General features: G+C 37.4%; 1 protein-coding gene, 1 long non-coding RNA gene and 1 pseudogene across 3 annotated transcripts; 2 read left to right on the forward strand and 1 right to left on the reverse strand.

Moving 5' to 3' along the window:
* Positions 1-430: 430 nt before the first annotated feature.
* On the forward strand, positions 431-13,402 carry LOC103717591 (succinate--CoA ligase [ADP-forming] subunit beta, mitochondrial-like; annotated as a pseudogene). The gene is made up of 12 exons (XR_015976818.2): positions 431-645; positions 985-1,095; positions 2,190-2,291; positions 5,969-6,033; positions 8,772-8,849; positions 10,552-10,626; positions 10,783-10,935; positions 11,059-11,193; positions 11,410-11,573; positions 11,878-12,001; positions 12,795-12,866; positions 12,984-13,402. The product of XR_015976818.2 is annotated as a succinate--CoA ligase [ADP-forming] subunit beta, mitochondrial-like (transcript).
* Positions 13,403-13,524: 122 nt separating this feature from the next.
* LOC103717610 (long-chain-alcohol oxidase FAO2-like) lies at positions 13,525-18,445 on the reverse strand. Its single transcript, XM_008806065.6, has 3 exons — positions 18,057-18,445; positions 17,036-17,308; positions 13,525-15,497 (listed from the first exon to the last, which is right to left on the reverse strand). The coding sequence occupies exons 1-3, from the start codon at positions 18,306-18,308 to the stop codon at positions 13,743-13,745; spliced, it is 2,280 nt and encodes a 759-aa protein (XP_008804287.4). The 5' UTR covers positions 18,309-18,445; the 3' UTR covers positions 13,525-13,742.
* LOC148714472 (uncharacterized) lies at positions 15,311-17,117 on the forward strand. The gene is made up of 2 exons (XR_015976819.1): positions 15,311-15,445; positions 16,759-17,117. It is a non-coding gene; the product is annotated as an uncharacterized LOC148714472 (long non-coding RNA).
* Positions 18,446-20,252: the final 1,807 nt, after the last annotated feature.

Genomic DNA, 20,252 nt, shown 5'->3' on the forward strand with positions numbered 1-20,252 from the left:
AGCACTACAATCAGCTTCAATGAAACCATACTGCAATATCTTCTAGTTTATATAGATTATGAGCCGGATCTACTCTGATACCATTTGTCATAATTCAGAATCTTACTCAAAAAAACTAGTCAATATATATTATTTGGATTTTATAATCTTATATAAATATTAATATCTATTCAATAAATAATCGATGTAAAGATAAACATATATCCGTATGGATACTCACCAGAGATATTCCGAAGTATGTGGTGGCAGCACCCATACACGCTCAGTTCCGGTAGCCAAATCAACTTCGACTCTTCGAGGTGGATGACATTGGCCGTCGGCATGCTCCAGACTGGCTAAGGCAGCGCCTGCCCACCTTAATTTATGCTGCACCGGCGGTACAGCTAAAAATCCTTGCACTCCGACATCGAGGCCTCATTACAAGGAAAAAACCAAGGAAAATAAAAGAAAATAAAAGGTTGCATCTTTTCTTCCTTCCCTCTTCGCTTCCTCTTATTCCTTCCGCTACGTTTTATACGATTCCAAGGTTTGCTCTTGGGAAGAATGGTCGGGGGATCGCTTGGAAAGCTCGTGTCCCGGTCTCTCGCGTTTGCCGGTAGATGGCAGCAGCAACAGCTCCGGCGCCTCAACATCCATGAATACCAGGTCAAGATTCCATCCTCCTCGTGTTTCCTTTCTGTGTTTTTTCTTTAGATCTTACTTCGATGGTCTGTGTTATTATCAGAGAAAAAGGAGAAAGATGTATGATTTTCTTATGCGTACTGGCTTTTATCTTTATTCGATCTGGCAATACCTTAAGTCTTGTTCGAGAATTTTCGCTATCATGCAAAGAATTCATATTTTTTTTAAATTATTGTTGGCATATTTTCACTGCTTTCTTTCTTTCTTTGTTTCATTCTTTCAGTGCTGTGTATTCTTTTAATGACCTTCATCTTTAAGTTGGATCTGTTTTTCTGTTGGGAATCTAATACTGGTATCGTGCAGGGCGCTGAATTGATGTCAAAGCATGGAATAAATGTTCCAAGGGGAGTTGCTGTTGGCTCTGCCGAGGAGGCGAAAAAGGCCATCAAAGATGTTTTCCCCAATGAAAAGGAGGTATAGTTATTCTTTAGTATATAGCATATCAGGTTCTTGATCTGTTCTGTGTAGGATTTTTCAAATGATAGCCGCCACTTCTGTCCTTTTTAGTGACGAGACTCTCTGAATGCCATTCATGGTGATTCTTGAAACATTTTCCGATTGTTTGTATATTGTGTGTTCTTTATATAAATCTCTGCAAGCATAGAAAATGCGCTATGGTAATCTTTTAATGATGCATCAGTAATTAATGGAAACAAAAGTTCAAGAAAAAATGATGACAAATATGTAATCAGCATTAAGTAATTTGGACAAGACATCATCTTATTTGCAAGACATATGAAACTCTGTAGCATCATATGGTGTTGCCAGATATGGTTTACCACTGCTATCATGCCAGCTTTAAAATATGAGCATTTGATGTGGGACAAGGAAGCATTTTCTATATGCTCTGCCACTGGCAATACTAAGATGTGTTGTATATTGTTATGGTGTTATTAGTACTTTTGTGAGGACCCATGCGGGCTTGTATTTAGTCCCACATCGGTTATTCGTTGGGTAGATCTTAGGTACTTATACTGGATCAAGAAACCCAAATAATACCTTTCGGTTAGCCATTTTGGGTGAGGTCCTGGGTTGTTACAAATAGTATCAGAGCGGACCCGGGCCATAACTTATGTGGACTAAGAGACACTGCAGTACAGATCCATTGGGGCTGACCATGGGCCGATCGTGGTGTTTGTGATTATATTTGAATAGATTTGAATCCTTAGCCTAACGAGGACGTCAAGGCTTGAACGGAGGGAGTATGTGAGGACCCGTGCGGGCGTGTATTTAGTCCCACATTGGTTATTCGCTGGGTAGATCTTGGGTACTTATACAGGATCAAGAAATCCAAATAATAATTTCCGGCTAGCTATTTTAGGTGAGGTTCTGGGTTGTTACAACTTTTGTCCGCAATGTCTCTTTGCATTTATCTATTTTGGTATGTTGAATGGATTACTGGATCCACTGACGTTGTTTCAGGTTTTCTTGCGCCAATACTCAACATGCTGGTTACCCTAATTGAACTAATCTATGAATCTTAAACAATGCCAACGTTGTTGCTGCAGGTGGTTGTGAAAAGTCAAATTCTTGAGGCTTGGGAACCTTTAAGAGTGGACTTAAGGGTGGAGTGCATATTGTTAAAATTGACGAGGCAGAAGATTTGGCTGGTATGAGGGATAATTCTATTCTATATTTTCATCTCTATTTTTGTTTAATAATATGTTTATTATCAGTATAATTGTGGAAAGATGGGATGACCATTTAAGCCTGCCTGTCTGGATCTATAAATTAGACAATCTGATAGTGTTTGTTTTTCTGATACTGGAAAAGGCTTAGGAATCATGATCTTGTATGGAGGTAATGGAATATATAGATTAGGATCCCTGATGGAAGAAAATTCAGGGATAGGATGTATTATATTGTATGTGTAAGCACCTCACATTAGGCTGCTGGCTGATGATATGAAATCAATATCTGTTGGGCTTTTGGAATCTTCATTCATCTCTCATTCCTCATCAAAATAAGAATTTTAATATTTGCAATCTTCTCATATTAAAGAAGGCTAGAGTAAGTCTTTTTTCTTTTCTATCATAGAGACTAGCCAGAGTCACTTTTCTACATTTTTTAAATAGGCCTAACTCTCTGCCTCATTCTTTTAATGATAAAACTACAACCTATTTGAAGTTATTTGGGAATTGTTACTTAAAAAGGAAGAGTACATTTTAGGTACCACATATCCAGGACAGGAATGTTGTATATCGTGTTCATTCTAGGTGGGTCTTGCAAGGTACGCAATGCTGGATGCACTAGCACTGCTATATTCAGTACTCAACCCCTATAGATGCATACTCTAAAGCACACAAAAATATGTGACAAATTTGAACATGTAATTTTTTGGACAGCTCTATGATAAGATTATAAGAGGAAAATATTATACATAAAACTACTTGTTTTATAAATGTAACAAATACAACTAGGTTATGCATTGTGATAGATGACATGTATCAACAGAAAGACACTACGACCAAATTAATAATAACAATACTTTGTTTTGGAAAGAATATTACAAGAAACACACTTTGAGTAAAATTTGTGTACAAAAGAACTGATTGTATTGATACATCTTTCTATGCATTGTTGTGTTTCAGACCCTGCTTGTTGATAGGTTATGATGCATAGAGATAGATGATAATTGGTACTAGGTTGATACATTGCCTGAAGGATATGGGACGTATATAATGGTGGTGAAGCCTGGCAAGACCTATGCCATATTATACAATAAGATCTCCAGGGAAATGCACCCAGATGAAGATAAGAAGATGAATGAAATATATTTGATGCAAATGCCCTTTCTTCTTATGCATATAGAGTGTAGATAGGATATTGTAACAGCGTGCATGCACTGCACATGGAGTAGGAATAAGAAGACAAGTTAATCATGTTTTTGATAATACTATGCCCTTCAGTGTGTAAGTGTACGCTCATGTCACTTTGTTCTTAATAACTCTCCTGTGAATTTAGCATGTTTCTTGAAATTGAAGCCAGAGTTTAAGTTATCTATCCGATACTTAAATGATTTAAATCCCCACAAAAAAATGTTGCCAGCTTAGACTGTTGTATGCAAGCGGATGGAATGGGTTAAGTTAGGCTCAGATTCAGCTATTGTTAGATACATCTTGTTCTGTTTTGTACTTGCTCTCTTATGGATGGACCATCTGTCAATTGTCAGGTTACAACAAATTATTTTGTTAACCTTGAGTTTGTTCTAAACATATATAACTATAAAACCACAAAATAAGCCAACCCTAGTTTTTGTTCATTGACAATATGTAATTTCAACTTTTGTTGTTGTGAGGACCCGTGCGGGCGTGTGTTTAGTCCCACATCGGTTATTCGCTGGGTAGATCTTGGGTACTTATACAAGATCAAGGAACCCAAATAATACCTTCCGGCTAGCCATTTTGGGTGAGGTTCTGAGTTGTTACAAATGGTATCAGAGCGGACCCGGCCCATAACCTATGTGGACTAGGGGACCTGCAGCATGGATCCATTGGGGCTGACCACGGGCCAATCGTGGTGTTTGTGATTAGATTTGAATGGATATGAACCCTTAGCCTGACAAGGACGTCAGGGCAAGAATGGGGGGAGTATGTAAGGACCCGTGCGGGCGTGTGTTTAGTCCCACATCGGTTATTCGCTGGGTAGATCTTGAGTACTTATACAGGATCAAGGAGCCCAAATAATAATTTCCGGCTAGCCATTTTGGGTGAGGTTCTGAGTTGTTACAGTTGTACTTAACCTACCAGCCTTAACCCTTTTGTATGCTCTCTACTTTAGAGATCAAGATATATGATCCATTCCAAAAATATGGGAATGTTCAAGGACTGGATCTCAACTTAACCTCACTTAACTTTCTCCAAAGCAAATTCCCAGGAAAGGCAAGTTTTCAGGAAGACAGAGGCTTGTCATGACCTAGTGTGCCATTTGGCAGGGAGGAGCTGCATCTTTCACCTGTATGTAAGATTCCATACAACTGAGCATATCTTTTCAGGAATTTGGCCTTTAATGGCCAAGAGTCTTGCTTTATTTCTTCACTATATCAGCAAGTTAATATATATTTTTCTGAAATCTTAAGCCCCCCCGCCCCCCCAAACAAAAAAGAAGAAGAAAAGAAATATGAAATCTGAGTTATGACCCATTTGACGTTTCTTTAAAAAATCCAGCGAAATTGTGTCATATATTTATTTCCTACTTTTTTTCTTAGGTGTCTACAATCCAACATCTTGTGTATGTTGGATTCTAACACAAATTCATACTCATGTGACATACCATTAACACTGCCCAAGCACTATATATGACAGGAATTCATGATAACTAAGTTAAAATTTTGAAATCTGGATGCTGGCTTTTTCATGCACTCATTAATTTTGTACCATATATTTGTAAAGATTTACTCATTTGGCGCAATCAGCTATATGTATTGACCATTGATGGTTATGATAGAAAAATGTATGCAATACACATGAACATAGAGATTGCAAAACATAGGGGAAAGGAGGCTTAATGGTTGCAGCAAATTATGAGTTAATGTAAAACAAATGCCTGTACCATATATGAGACAAACACTAACGATTTGCAGGGATAAAGTTAACATATAGGAGAAGGATGGTAGAAGAGCTAGAACTGTAAAACATATATACATCTCCGTCTGGTTCCCTCGCTGTAAATTTGCCGACTGCTATCATGCAGCATACAGATGCAAGTAGAGATTCGAGTTTTGGAATGCATGAGTCAAGGAACGGTTTGCTTCTTTTCTAGCCAGTCTACATGGAGGGTCAAATCCATCTCTTGAGATACAAAAATTGTAGTTTGTTTTCTTTTCCCCAAGTTTACAAACATGTTATTAGTTCGAAGTTGCAAAGATTTTTAAATTGGCAAATAAAGAAAAATAAGGGCTCGTTTGGTATTGCTTTTTTTTTGGTACATCGGCGGCTCACACATAATGGGTGTGAGCAGTGCCCAAAAAGTCAGAAAGTAAAATAGACTGCAGGGAAGACGGGACATAAGCCTGGTCCACCCAGATGAAGTCTCCTGAATGATGAACCGCATAGGAGGCCACCCAATCTGCTTCACTGTTGCCTTCTCCGTAGACATGAGAGGCCCGATGGGAGATGCATTCACCTAGCAGACGGTGAATGTTGTGGAGCAGTTAAAATAGGATGTTTACTGAGCTTGCTTTTATAAAACGATTAGAACATTTATTGGAATATATTTCATGATATGTCATTTAATTCTCATTTCAGGATTCTTCTATGTTTCAACTGAATGCACTCATTCTTTGCAGGTAAAATGCTTGGCCAGATTCTGGTCACCAAACAAACTGGCCCCCAAGGAAAGATTGTGAGCAAGGTTAGGGAATACTTCTGATTAAGACAGCTTTGTATATTAGTCAGTTCCTTACCTTAAATTTGGTATTTCCATGGTAACTTTTCTATTCTTGCTGTATGCTCAATGATCAGTGGTAATATAATGTCTCTTCATTACAGTCTTTCGTGTTATTGTCTATTCATTCTATATTCTTAATTATATGTTAAATGGGACATACACTTCCTGAAGTTCATGGTCTTATTCATGGCCCTGGTTTAGAGGTGGATTCAGTCTATATAGAAGCTGTTTTAGTCTCTCTGGTTTCTATGTTCAGTTGAGATATTTAAGGGGTGCATAAAATTATACTTAGTTTTGAGTCCTTTCCTGCTTACTTTTCAGCAGTTGGAAAGCAAGATGCCCACCTAGAGTGTTCTCTTTTTTGGTTCCCTCAAATCTTCTGCCTCATTGGAAATACAATGTGAAACTATAACTTGCCAGTTATGTTCTTGTAAGTTCTTGATTTGGATGCAATCAACTTTTTTTTGCTACTTTGTCTATAGGATTGTAATTCTAGCCACTATAAATGAATAATAAATAATAGGTACTATTGCAGGTGATAGGAATGGGTGATGAAAAAGGATTCATAGAGTATGTGTTAAGTTTTGTAAAGTATGGTTTTGGTATGTAAATCTAAGTCTTTTAAGCTTTAACAGTGGAATGCATCAAATAATTTAAGTTTACTGATCATTTGATGTCACTGAATAATTTATATTGATAACACCACAGTTGATTCCTTTATTTTCTCTTGAAAGCATCATTCATCCTAGAAGAACCTAAGTTTGGGCTACATTAGTTAAAAATCTATAACAACCAACTAAAGCTAAGTACCCAACTAGCTTGCCTCAGTTTGAATTAGACTGCATATAAGACAGCCTTCTTATGCTAGCAGATGTTTAAGCATTAAACTTTGATGCACATAAACAAATTCTTGCAGCTTTAATTGTTATAGTAAAATTGACTATGATAAAAGGATGCATGCAAATATCAATCATGTGGATGAGGACTCATAAAAAAATTTTGATTTCATAAACAAGGTTTTAGAATGTAGTTATATAAAACATTCTTCCTTTTCTCTATTGTAAATCATCTTCCTCTAACAACACATTTCATTGTTAGTTGGGACATGTGAAACATATTATTTGGAGGTCGTGGCTTTGTATCATATTACTTTGTTATTGTGTATATTTCTTGCAAGAATTTGTAACAAGAGAAAGCAAAACTCTATTATTTGCATGTTAAGAAAAAATGGACTGCATGGCAAATTGTGAAGCACAGTTGGTCAGATGGTTTTAGATCCTCCTTATCCAAATAGGTTCTACTGAGCCAATAGACATGTGCAATGCACTTTAGGAAAAAATATTAAATAATAGAAGATATATAAAATTAAAGTCAAAACTAAAACTAAACTAAAAATGCAAAAAAAAATACATAAATAAATTGAATTAAGGAGATACGGAACATAACTAAGTAGAAGCAAAAAAAATATTAACTAGAAATACAAAACTGAGAAAACAAAATGGAAAGTGAGTAAAGGTAACATGTGCACTTTATTTATGAATAAGTGTCAGCACCTATTTGTTTATATTAGTCTTTCTGAATAAGAGTTGCGAAGGACATGAAAGCTATTCAAACCCTTCCCCAGATTTGATGCTATCTGCATATCAAGGTTCTAGTTTCAGCCTAAACCCAATTCATTGCAACTGAAATATGTTATTTTCTGATTATAGGCAATTTTGGCCGAAACCGACAAGCTTTGGTCCACTAAGCCATTTTCAGTTGTTTCGGTCAGTTTTGATGGAAATTGACAAAAACTGAGCATAAACACTGTATTTATCCATTGTTTATCTCTTTAATGTCATTGTGTGATCTTTCTTTTTTTTTTTGGTATTTAGTGTCACTTTAGTATTGATTTTCAAATTTTGAGTTAAAAGAGTGGTTCTTGGTTCACGTGGTAGCATTTCTTATCTATGCGAATATTTCATTCAAGCAATTTTTGGACTTTGTAGGCCTTATAAATTAATCATATATTTATCGTACATAATTCAATAGATCCATCCTCGTAAGTCTTGGAAAGTGTGAACTTCAATCTGTTAAATTTCAAAGTAATGAAAATATCAGAGAACAAACAGATTAAAAAGAAAAGATGAGAAAGTCATGGCTATTATGTATTGATCTATTCAGAATGTTAAGCATTTGACAAAAATAAATAATTTATTTCAAGATTTGAACAATTAATTGCCTAGATTGCTAGCCTACTCATGAGTGATGAACCTAGTCTAATGTCGCTAAGAATGCCCGCCCAACCCATTCACCCCCAACTCCATACACACACAAAAAAAAGAAAAGTAAAATGGGAAAAAGGGAAAGAAAAATAAAAGGACCAAAGGAAGATTTGGGCCCCAACTTTTGAGATCTTACATCGAGTCTTATAGATAGCTAGATGAACTGAAAGGAATTTTTAGTCTTAAATTCAAATTTTAAAATTGTAATATATATCGTGGTACTGGTTTCTGGTCATGATCATAATCATTATACCAGATTCATATTTGTAAACACTAAACATATTTAAATTTGTTTTCTAGAGACTGAGGGTGGAATCTCGAACTCACTTTGTCATATGCTGCATTCTTAATAGATATAGAAGTTAATCCATTTCACTGAAATTGTTGTAGATATTTTTTTGGCATTAAAAATGTTAATAACACCTTATTTTGTCACAGGTGTACTTGTGTGAGAAGCTATCACTTGTTAATGAGATGTACTTTGCCATCACCCTTGACCGTAAAACTGCTGGTCCGGTATGTCCTCCAATCATGTTGGAAGTTTCTGGTACCCTGTTCAGTTCTCTTTTGCATGATCTATAAGACATTTTCATCTATTGACCTGAAATTTTAATTGTGTATTTACATGTTTCATTTGTCACCAGATATTTATTTTTGATTTTTTTCGTTTGGTTTTTGCTACATAAAATTACTATTTTAACTCAAAGTTATCAATATTTTTCTCTTTTGGAAGGTGAATGTTCAAGAGAAGCACTTCTATATTGTCTCCAATCAGAGCCATGTTTCATGATCGAAATTCTAGAAAAAAAATCAATGCAAAATTTTAAAATCCTAGGTGCTTTGTTTACTTAATTCATCTGGCCCCACTCCTCCTGGCTCCCCCCCTCCTCCTCTCTCTTTCTCTCTCTCTCACACACACACACCCCACATACCCCCCCCCCCCCCCCCCCCCCCCCCCCCCCCTCCCCCCCTCCCTCCAACACAAGGACACAGTCACACATTCATTCTCAGACACAAGTAGGCTCTATACAACTCAACAATCTTTATTTCAGGAAGAAGATTGAAATCAAGGAGATGATGAAAGAAAGGATTTTGTATCCTTTAAAACATGGACTTGAACCTGGCCATGTTGGTGTGTGCCATATGGCATGTAGTGTGATATTTGATCATGGGCACAGTACACTGGTGCATGCGACTTGTTCAATTACAATTCAGAAACAACATTTAAATAATAAAAATTAAATATCATATTTTAGGTTTCCTTTCTATGAAGCTTCTCAAAAAAATAAGTGGCATATATGATTTTGCCAAAAGTAGATAACTTTAAGTTTGTATAGGTTGCCAAATATTTGGTAAAAAGATTTTTTCACCATTTTTACTCCTGAAAAACATGTAAATAAAAAATGAAATCACTTTTCATGGAAACCTTATGCTGCCTTAATCCATTTTTTGTACAAATCATGTTTTCTTAAAAAAAAACTTTTTGAAAAAGTTTTTGGAAGGTGTTTGTTCAAAGCATGTATAGGCATTTGGGAATCGTCTGCTAGTAACTTTAGTCTTACTTCCTGTCCCTTTGGAGAAAAAAAATATGGACAAATTAAGTTTTTAAAATCTGGTGTGTGACAAAAGATATGAGCTATCTGGAGGAGCTGAAGGAGCGTTCATGCAAGGGGAGTCTTAGTCTCTTCTTGTGCTAAGCGTTAACTATTTACTAGGGTAATGGTTGATTTATTCCATATTACACATTCTCATATATGGCAGCTACAATTTGTAAATGGCTAAATAATATTCTTTCTATGCAAGTCCATGCTCAACTTGAAATATTTGATTTGAGTTTTTTTATGTGTATGTGATCTTTGAGTGCATTCTGGTTAGTTGTTCAATAGCATGGGTTATAGCAATCATGAACTTTGGCTTAAGTAGTGTTTTGGAAGTAAGTTGCATTATGTACGCTGCTGGGGTGTTGCCTAGTGCTGAGTTAGAAGGTGGCTACTTAGGCAGACACCTAGGTGGATTTTGTGGGCAAACTAACAAACATCATAAATATACATATGCATAAATCGAACTGATAATGTTAAATAATCTATATAGCTGGAATTGTTTATTCCTTTTGATTGGTCACTTGTTTATTTACTTTCATGTGGTCTTCATATTAAGCTGCACTATCCAATCAAGATATGGATCTTCTGCTCGTCTTACTTGTTATCATTCTTTTCAGCTCATCATAGCTTGTAGAAAGGGAGGAACTAGCATTGAGGACCTCGCAGAAAAATTTCCTGACATGATCATTAAGGTCATCTCATTTCTATTCTTGTTTATCAGAGTACTGTTCGGAGATGATTAGTAGGTTTGGTTTGTTATTTCTATGTAGGTCTTTTTTTAATTTCACAATTTAGTGATTCTGGGTTGGTATAGTGGTATACTAAACCTCATTTCTTCCAATGGCAAGGTTCCGGTTGATGTTTTCAAGGGAATCACAGATGAAGCTGCAGCTAAAGTTGTTGATGGTTTAGCACCTAAGGTAGCAGATAGAAATGCTTCCATAGAACAAGTGAAGAAGCTTTACAAACTCTTTTGTGAATGTGATTGCACATTGTTGGAGGTAACTTAGTCACAGAATTTTGACCTAGCTGCAAAATTCTTTGTGAATTTTGTCAATTTTAATGCTCTTTCGACTCTTTAGCTATCATTCCTATTTTAACATTTGAATACTTCTGCTGGTTAGATAAATCCAATTGCCGAGACATCTGATAACCAGCTAGTAGCAGCTGATGCAAAGTTGAACTTTGATGACAATGCTGCTTTCCGTCGGAAGGAGATATTTGCTCTCCGTGATTCATCCCAGGAAGATCCTAGAGAGGTGTAACACATGTTCTAGTCATTTTGGTGTGAAGTTGTTAAACTGTTTATAAAAAAAATGCCTGATGGATATGATTGAACTAAGCATTTAGTCTTTCTACATATACAAGCCTAAAAATTCTGGTTTACTAATTTAATATCGTTGCTTGTCAAAGAAACATACCATAGCCTTGTGTTCCTTGCATTTTATTTTCGTAAATTCTCTTTTCTATTTCAGGTTGCTGCTGCGAAAGCAGATTTGAACTATATCGGGTTAGATGGAGAAATTGGTTGTATGGTTAATGGTGCAGGACTGGCTATGGCTACGATGGATATAATAAAATTGCATGGTGGTACTCCTGCCAATTTTCTTGATGTTGGTGGAAATGCTTCAGAAGGCCAGGTGCAAATAATAGTTCAACAACTATAGTTATTTAGCTGCAAAGCTGCCTAATCAATGTTTTAAGTATCTATCCTTAACTTGAGAAGATAAAATGAAGAAACAAATATTTGTAGATCTATTATTGGCTGGTGGTTACGAGTATGGTAACCAGATTTCTTGATGGAGTATTTTCTTTTTTATTTTTAAGATGGTAATTCACATTAATATGTATGTGCTTCATCTTTCTGTTAATTATAAACATGCTTATGCATCATTTAAGATTCATTTCCTATTGATATGCCTAACTTGATAAGTTGTTCTTCTGGTGGTGGAAGCATTCAAAATATTAACATCTGATGATAAAGTGAAGGCAATTTTGGTCAACATATTTGGTGGAATCATGAAATGTGATGTGATAGCAAGTGGAATTGTCAATGCAGCCAAACAGGTATCTTTTCTGTTAAACGCTCTTTTTTTTTTTTAACTTTTGCACTAATATTTTGCTTCCCTTTATGCCAAGTAGATCTGTAACTGTGTTAGTGAGAGCACCCTTATTCTTGAGGCTATGCAGTCCTTAAGATCAGAAGGCAACCTAACATATGCTCCTAATAAAATATGCTTTGCTTTATTTAAATGATTGTGGTAGAAACTTATTCCTTTATTTGAAACGTTACTCAACAGAATTGATTATGAAAGATGCAGATTTAGATTGTGATGATTGATTTGAGAAATCCTCAAAATGTTGTTAAAGTCCTGGGTCATAATGGCTTCCCGTGGACTATACTTTTTTGTCATAAGAAATGTAAACTGAGAGGATCATTATCTAATTTTCAAGGTAAAAAGAAAATCTTTTACCTATTTCTTCATGCTCCTAATTTTTCCTGAAAATTCTTGTATCAATGAATTTGCACTTGATCTGTATTTGATTAGTTTTCCATTCAAAACTGGACCTTAAGATTATTCACCATATCTGCTGCACTTGAACTTGATTCCACCATGAGGAAACGTACTCTTCTCAAAGGAGCCATCCTGTGACAACATTTTAAGAACGTAAAATTTTGCTGGATCTAGTTATCTTGTTCATGGATACTCGTCATTGGATAGCTTTAGTTGATACCAGAGGCTAGTTGAATCACGTATTTACTTTCCACCTTTCTGAGACATGAATAAATATTTGTTTTCATGCTTATATTTGCAGTCTGAAGTGAACTAAACCTTTTTTTTCCCCCTGTAATTGCCAGGTTTCACTGAAAGTACCTGTGGTGGTTCGTTTAGAAGGAACCAATGTTGATCAGGGGAAGAGAATTCTCAAGGTATCCAACAATAAGTTTAGATCTTTTTGTTGTCTACTTTCTTTTCTCCTTTTTGTTCTGTTGTCTGTTGTAAAGAAACCAATATAACATTGAGAGTGGTGGTGTTACAATTTGTAGGAGAGTGGGATGACCTTGATCGCGGCAGAAGATTTGGACGATGCTGCAGAAAAAGCCGTACAAGCTGCTTCAAGCTAAGAGTTATGAAGACTAATTTTTTTGGATAAGAAAGAAACCCGGTGCTCTGATGATTTGCCAGGAGCACTCGCTACATTTTTGGGCAACTGAATTTTTGGGCGAACCCTTTGAAATAGAGTGGTTTGCTTCTACCAATTCTCAAAGCTGACTGACGGAGGAGTTCATGGGCCACGGCTGAATCGTGGCTCCTCTTCGATGTTATTGGTCATGCAACTTTTCTTTATTCTCCAAATATAATTATTTTTCTTCATATTGAAAGATGAGGGGAAAGGCAAAACGTTGTGTTTCAGACGTGCGTGTGGGATCGAATGTGTTTGGAAATTTGAACAAAAAAAAGAAAAGAGGGAAAGAAGAGAAATAAAGGAGAAAGGAAAAGAAAAAGAAAATGATCTGTAAAGGCTTTGACGTGCAACAGAATTCGAAAAGATTTCAAGATTTTTCAGGAGCAGTATTGGCAGTCATAATAGAAGTAGTTGTTTTTACGGATGGAAGGGACTACATGGAATATATTAAAACCCAAACCTTCTCCAGGTCCAATATTTTGGAGGGTAATAACGAGAGACAGTAACCATGATAGATATTTTAAATCTATCATATATAGATTGTACCGTAGTTGTCAAAGGTTACTAGTAAATGATGCGGTCTTGGACAACCAAATCAATCCATAACAATATCTCTCTCTCATTCAGAACCTCTCTTCAAGGATTCTGCAATCCCCTTGGAGAGACAGTAGGCAACGGACTGGATGGTGATCATAGGATTAATCCCAACAGCACTTGGAAGCACACTTGCGTCGCACACAAACAACCCCTGCGCCTCCCAACTCTCCCCGCTCTCATCCACCCCACCCTCCTCCTCGCTCGCTCCAATCCTGCAACTCCCTATCTGATGAGCAGAGGCATGCAAGGTCCACAATTCTCTCCTAGACATCGGACCTCCCACCGCAGAAATCCCATCCAAAAACTCCTCCAAGTCCTTCTCCTCGATCCCCTTGCATTTCATCCTCTGCCCGTCGCTCCGGTGCGTCCCCACTTCCACCGCACCCGCCGCCACCAGAATCCGCAGCGCCCTCCGCAGCCCCTCCCTCAAATTCTCCCTGTCCAACGCATCGAACCGATACTTCACCCTCCCCTCCCCCTCCACTGTCCCCGAGCCGCGATCTCTTACTAATGCAAAGAGAAGCGCCGTCCGGCTGTATCTCGCCATCCTCTCCTTCGAGTCCTGCCCCGACACCCAGGGGACCAGCGAAGCAAAGGACGCGGGCCCCATCGCCGGCGCCTCGATGATCGCCCGCAAGCTCGAATCCGAATTCTCCACCGCTTTCACTTTGTGCAACGATGTGATGATCCCTCCCTCGAAAGCTCTGCCTCGGTGGTGGTGGTCCGATGCCGAATCCGGGAAGTAACCCCATGCGAAAACTACTGGGTGAAGGTGCAGGTTCCTGCCTATGTTTGAATTTGTCAGCCCGCTAGAAATCATCAGCGGGGGTGTCAAGAGAGAACCGCATGCTGAAATGGTTACTTTGGCTTGGATTCTTAGTTTCTTCGTCACCATACGGCTCAAAGACTTGGTAATCAATCCCACGCACTTGTTCCTCTTCTTCTTCCCTGGCTCATTCTCTTTGAATACAAATCTCTCAGCTTTGCATCCGGTTATGATCACGGCGCCATGGTTAACAGCGTCGACCAGCCAAGTAGTATCAGTCCCACGTTTATCTCCTTCTCGACAGCCATAACAGCAGCTGCCACAGAAATGTCTTTCCGAGGTATTTCTTGGCACGGAATCTACTTGAAGACCAAGATTCTCACAGCCTTTGCGAAGAACCTTGTTCTGAAATCCTTCTTCAGTGCAATTCTCCGTGACTCCAAGTCTTCGACAGACTGCGTCCATTGCTGAGAGATAGTCTGTGCTCCCGAAGAGACGAAGCCGACGTTCTCCTGCCCATTCCTTGAGGACGTGGTCTGGTGTCTTGATGCAAGCTGACCAGTTCACAGCAGAGCCACCCCCGACCGTGGATCCGGCTAGGAGCATAATCTTCCCGTCGAGAGTGCTAAGAATTCCGCCGGACTCGTACATTTCGTTCATGGAGGGGGCTTCGATGGAGGTGTAGTCTTCCGATGTGAAGTAGTTGCCCTTCTCAATGACTACAACCTTGCGACCGGCGCTTGCGAGCACTGCGGCAGCGACTCCTCCTCCGCAGCCGGAACCAACTATGGCAACGTCGCATTTAATTTCGTACAAGTTTTGGTTTGGGTCTTGGGAGACTGCCAGGCCTTTCATAGTGAGGGACTGGAGGAGGGATGAATCAGTTTGATCCATGGTTTCTATGATACCCTTCTCAAGAGGCCTCTCTGATTGGGATTTTGGTGGCTTTTCCTCAGTGGGTAAGCTATATCCAATGGCATTCCATGACTGGTTCTCAGAGTTTTCATTAGTCTGTAGCGAAAAAAGAGAACGGATCTATGTTAGGTCTCATCTTTGGTCCTCTAAGAAATTGAAAAATGTTAGGAGTCATTTAATCCCCCACAGGAAACTGTAGAGAAGAAGAATTTCTCTTGAAGAAGAACAAGTACACCCACAAAAAAAAAAAAATAACGAATCCGCTAATTGAGAGCATTAACTGCAATTCTTCAGTTACTGCTATCAAATATAAACAAGACTAGGAAACTAATAAGTTGATAGTATTGCTTCTCCTAATTAGCTGCCAACATTACTTTATGGTAGTTTATTGCTATTACAATCTAGTGTAATAAGTTCACATTTATTTCTTCTGAATCATACAAGTTTTCTCTATGACTTCATAGATCCGACTTTATTATAGATAAAGTCAGTTTTAAGGGGGGCAAAATAGAAAGCATATTTTCTAATTGGGTAATCTTTTGCATCATGAGCACAGAAGTTATACCAGTTGTGAGCAAGCATTCCTTCAATATTTTGGTTTTTCTGATATAGAAGACAATTTAGAGCATTAAACAGTTCTATGTTCTCCTTAAGACTGGTATTTGAAGAACTTATAGGTTCCTATCAATCTACAGCAAGTGCCAATTGGAAATGATAATTGAGAAAGAGAAAGTAACATAGAAGATCAAAACAGTTAAGTGATGATCTAATGCTCTTAGTAGTAAAATAAAGCATAGATAATAAAACATACCCTTGCTTTCTCAATAATGCAAGGGTAGAGTTTTTGTTTCATCAAATTAGACTGCACACACTAAATGTATGACGAGCATCATGTTCCAATAAACACAACCACCCTAACTGCTCAATTTATCTAGAGAATGGGAAAATTGGGTCATTTCAGCATGATTAAAGTTTGACGATAATCTGGTTCATAGAAAACATGTGTGCTGCATGGTAGTACAAATAAAGTTGCTAGAGGGTGTGAACTTGGGCCTACTTTGGACATGAAATTAAGTCATGACCATGACCAGCACCAACAATTTTGTCCCATATAAATTTTAGTGCAACCCAGTTGAGTTATTTAAAACTTTGTCTTTGAATTTATTGCAACTCTGAAAGAGCACATGTTTTTTGGTTGTTGACTTATTTCTAGCATTAGTAGAACCCTGTACGAGTTATCTGAAAAGCTATGTGAACCCAATTTTATCCCATATAACTTTGTGTGTGTGTGTGTGTGTGTGTGTTTCACTTCTTACGTTTTGATATACTTATTCAAATTTATTTATTATCATTTCAGGTTATTTTGGATTCGTTGATTGCACTCTTGAACCCTGGCTTGGTCCATACCTTAATGAAAAAGACAAAAATAAAGGAAGAATGTCAAAAGATAAGAAGAACCTTGAATTCTAGAACATAGAAGAAAAAAACAACATGATACAATTTTAAATTCCAAGGACACATCAGTTGCAGTCATGAAGGATAAAATATTGAAGAAGTGGTATTTGAATGCCAAAAACTGATGTAGCTCTTTCTTCAGAAGAAAACAAAGTAAAAAGGAGTTATAGGGAAGTTACCATGGAGTAAAAGATGTAAAGGCAGAAGATCTTCACCATGACAAATACCATCCTTAAAGGTACAAAATTTTTTTCCTTGTTCCATCTCTTAAGAACTTCTTCCCTCTTCTCTATGGGCATGTCTGAGAACTTGTTGATGAATGGGAATCGCCCACATAGGCTCAAGGACCTACAGAGGACAAGTGTGCCCAACTTGGTAGCAAGGAGCCATAATACCAATTTGACCAAAAGTAAAGCCTCTTTCATGCCCCTCTTGACCAACAACTCTGCAACCTACTCCAAAAAAAAAGGAGTTAAGTTATATCTGCTATTTAGAAAAAAAAAACAAGAACAAAAGGCCAGATATAAATAGCCAATAAAATAGAACAGCAAACAGAAATAGCTAATGGTAAAATACTTGCTAATGTTTTGAAAACACAGTGGGTTTTCCTTGAAAAAAGAATAAAACATCACATTGGGACAGAAAATAGGGTCCCCAGTACGGGAAATATCTATGACAAAAGAAGGTTCTGGTATTAGCACAGAAAGTTATTTAAACTCCTTGATAACAACTGCAACAGATAAACAACAGTCGACCATATAAACTACTACAAATCTAATTTGTTTATATCTTTTTCAAATTCACCCGTGTTGACTTTAAAATCTAGTAGCGTCACTTATAATTTTATATTAAAATTGTATATGGAGGTAATGCAAGATGGTTAATGTGCTCAAAGGAGAAAGAAAAAGTTAATCATAAAATTATAAAAGCAAACCAAAAACATCATGATGCTCTTCAAAAATTTCTTATGAAAAATGTCACAGAAAGGAGAAGAAGAAAGTAATAGATCAACCACCTTAACTGAGAAACAAAATAAGTATGAGAAAAAGCAGCCATTGCATACTGACCCACGACTATCCATGCATGATGTATTCAAAGAGGAAAAGGACCAAAAAAACAAAAAACAAAGCCAAACAAGAAGCACCTCAAAAGCATTTGTGGAGAGAAATACTTGGGAAAAAAATAAATAAAAAGAAGCACCTCATCTGGTATTGGGGATTCAGACCCGGAAGCCAGGTAGAAGGCCTGGAGGCTCTTGGTGGGTGGGTCCTCCTTGCCACTGCTGACGTGGAGCTCTTCCATTGGAAGAGATGGTATGAAAGCCTCGCACATGGCAGCCAGCGATTGGATCTGGGAGGGAGAGAATCCATGGCTGTGGCCTCCCTTCTCGGTCCTCCTCCCTCCCCTGAGCCGGGGGTGGCCTTGCCTCCTCCCTTCTCCTCCTCCTTCCATATATGTATTTTTCTCTGGTAGAAAGTAGAAACTAACAAAAGAGCCTGTGGGAGTCGGCACTTTGGGACCGCGACCGCGACCGCGACGAAGTCTTTGTAGACTTTCGGCTTTGGTGGAAAAGTTGAGAGATAGACTTTCGACTTTGGTGGAAAAATTGAGAGATCGATAGGCTATAGGCTATAGGCTACGTAGAGACCGCAATTTACTCCACCCGATCCAATTCAAATGAGGATATATTTTATCCAAACCGCAAGGATCCAAGATGGATACCGGCAAAACTCGCTCCGAATATATATATTTCTTCACAATTTTTTTTCTAAAATAAAAAAATTGATTTATATATCTGAAAAAATGATTTATATAATTTTATTCAGTCTGACCCATCCAATTTGTTTTATTTAACTTTATCTGCTCCATTTTGCTCCATAATTCGACCCGTCCTGCTCTGCTCCAAAGCAAGTACGAGAGAAGTATGGATAATGGCCTATCGGATTCATTGCCATCTTTTAAGACTTTCAGTTTGATTAGGATTTTATAGGGAAGTGAAAGCACTAAATGAGTTGCACCTAGGGACTCGTTAACAAGATCATAGGCAGATTCTGACGGGATTCGTTGGACATTAAAACTAGTGTTTGTTGAAATCACCACTTATCCCAAAAGTTTAAGCTAATAGAATGAGGTAAATTTATTTATATATTTTATATTTTCTTACACTTCTCCTCACATATGGGTTGGACTTTTCTTTAATGAGTGAGCCTAATATGTGAAATTTTTAATAATGGGGTTAAAGAGTGCGGAGACAGGGTTCGAACTCAGGACTTCTGCTTTGATACCATGTTGAAATCACCACTTATCCCAAAAGCTTAAGCTAATAGGATGAGATAGATTTATTTATATATTTTATATTTTCTTATGGTGTTCTCGATATTTGACACATAGAAAGGCGTGTGACAGGCAAACTGCTGGATGTCCATGGTTTAGCTTGCTTCCAATACTTCTTTTACACCATTTGAAACAAGATAATTGAATACAGAGAAGAAGAGGTGACTTCTCTTCAGGCCCACTTTTCTAATCGCTTTAAAAGCAGAGATATTCGGAGAGAAAAGAATAGGTGCCTTGTGTGTTGTTCGATTCATTTGCTTTAATTCCTCTGCCTACTTCGAAGCTCCTAATCTGCAATTAATATATACTGTACTTTCCAAAATTACTGATCTCTCTTTCATTGAATCCTAGATTTTAGCTAAACAGATTTTAGGCTAGTCATAAAAATGCCTTCTTTTTTCTATCTTCATCTCTTGATTCATTCATCTTTATCCAATTTCAAATCAATGAAAGCATTCAAAATCAACTAATAACTAAATTCAAAAGTTTTTATTCATGGGGTTATGCAATTTGGAACCTTCCATCCAAATATCGTAATATTTTTCTTAGTAGTCTCGCTCTCATAATTCAAAATTTTGTATTTATATTCTTTTACCATGAATATGCATTGCACATGCCTGGTTCCTACAAGAAAGCAATACTTACTTCCTGTTATCTTTTTTTTTTCCTTTTAATTTCCTTCTTTTCTCTTCTCGCTTCCTTGGGTTTCCAAATATAATATGACCTTTCACAGGGTAGATTATATATATATAAAAAATCCAAAATAAGGATGGCAACCAGAGAATTGTGAGATAAGAGCATAGAATTGTAAACTCATCATTGATCTCCTTTTTCTTTTTTCTTTGTTTTTTTTAACATTCATGATATCTTGAGTCAAAGATCAAATGAGAAATTCCAACACTGAGAACAAAAAGATTTAACTACACATGTGAAAGTCCTTAACCTTTTCATCTCAAATGAGGGCATCTATAAAAGGTACTGCACAAGATCACTAACTTACCTTGCTCGGATTGATCAAACATACTAGTAAGTCGGTAGACTGTACGTAGGGGTGGCAATCGG

This window comes from Phoenix dactylifera, chromosome 3 (assembly GCF_051530095.1).
Source record: "Phoenix dactylifera cultivar Ajwa chromosome 3, Ajwa_hap1_PhDact_Kaust_v1.1, whole genome shotgun sequence".
Taxonomy (NCBI): Eukaryota; Viridiplantae; Streptophyta; class Magnoliopsida; order Arecales; family Arecaceae; genus Phoenix; species Phoenix dactylifera.

What these genes read in the sequence shown, in the direction of transcription:
- LOC103717610 (XM_008806065.6), bottom strand. Translation starts at nt 18,308, where the DNA reads ATGGAAGGAGGAGGAGAAGGGAGGAGGCAAGGCCACCCCCGGCTCAGG. An exon ending in AATCCCCAATACCAGATGAG is followed by an intron (nt 17,309 to 18,056) that starts GTGCTTCTTTTT and finishes TTTTTGGAGTAG; the next exon opens with GTTGCAGAGTTGTTGGTCAA. An exon ending in TTTACATCTTTTACTCCATG is followed by an intron (nt 15,498 to 17,035) that starts GTAACTTCCCTA and finishes TTTTCGCTACAG; the next exon opens with ACTAATGAAAACTCTGAGAA.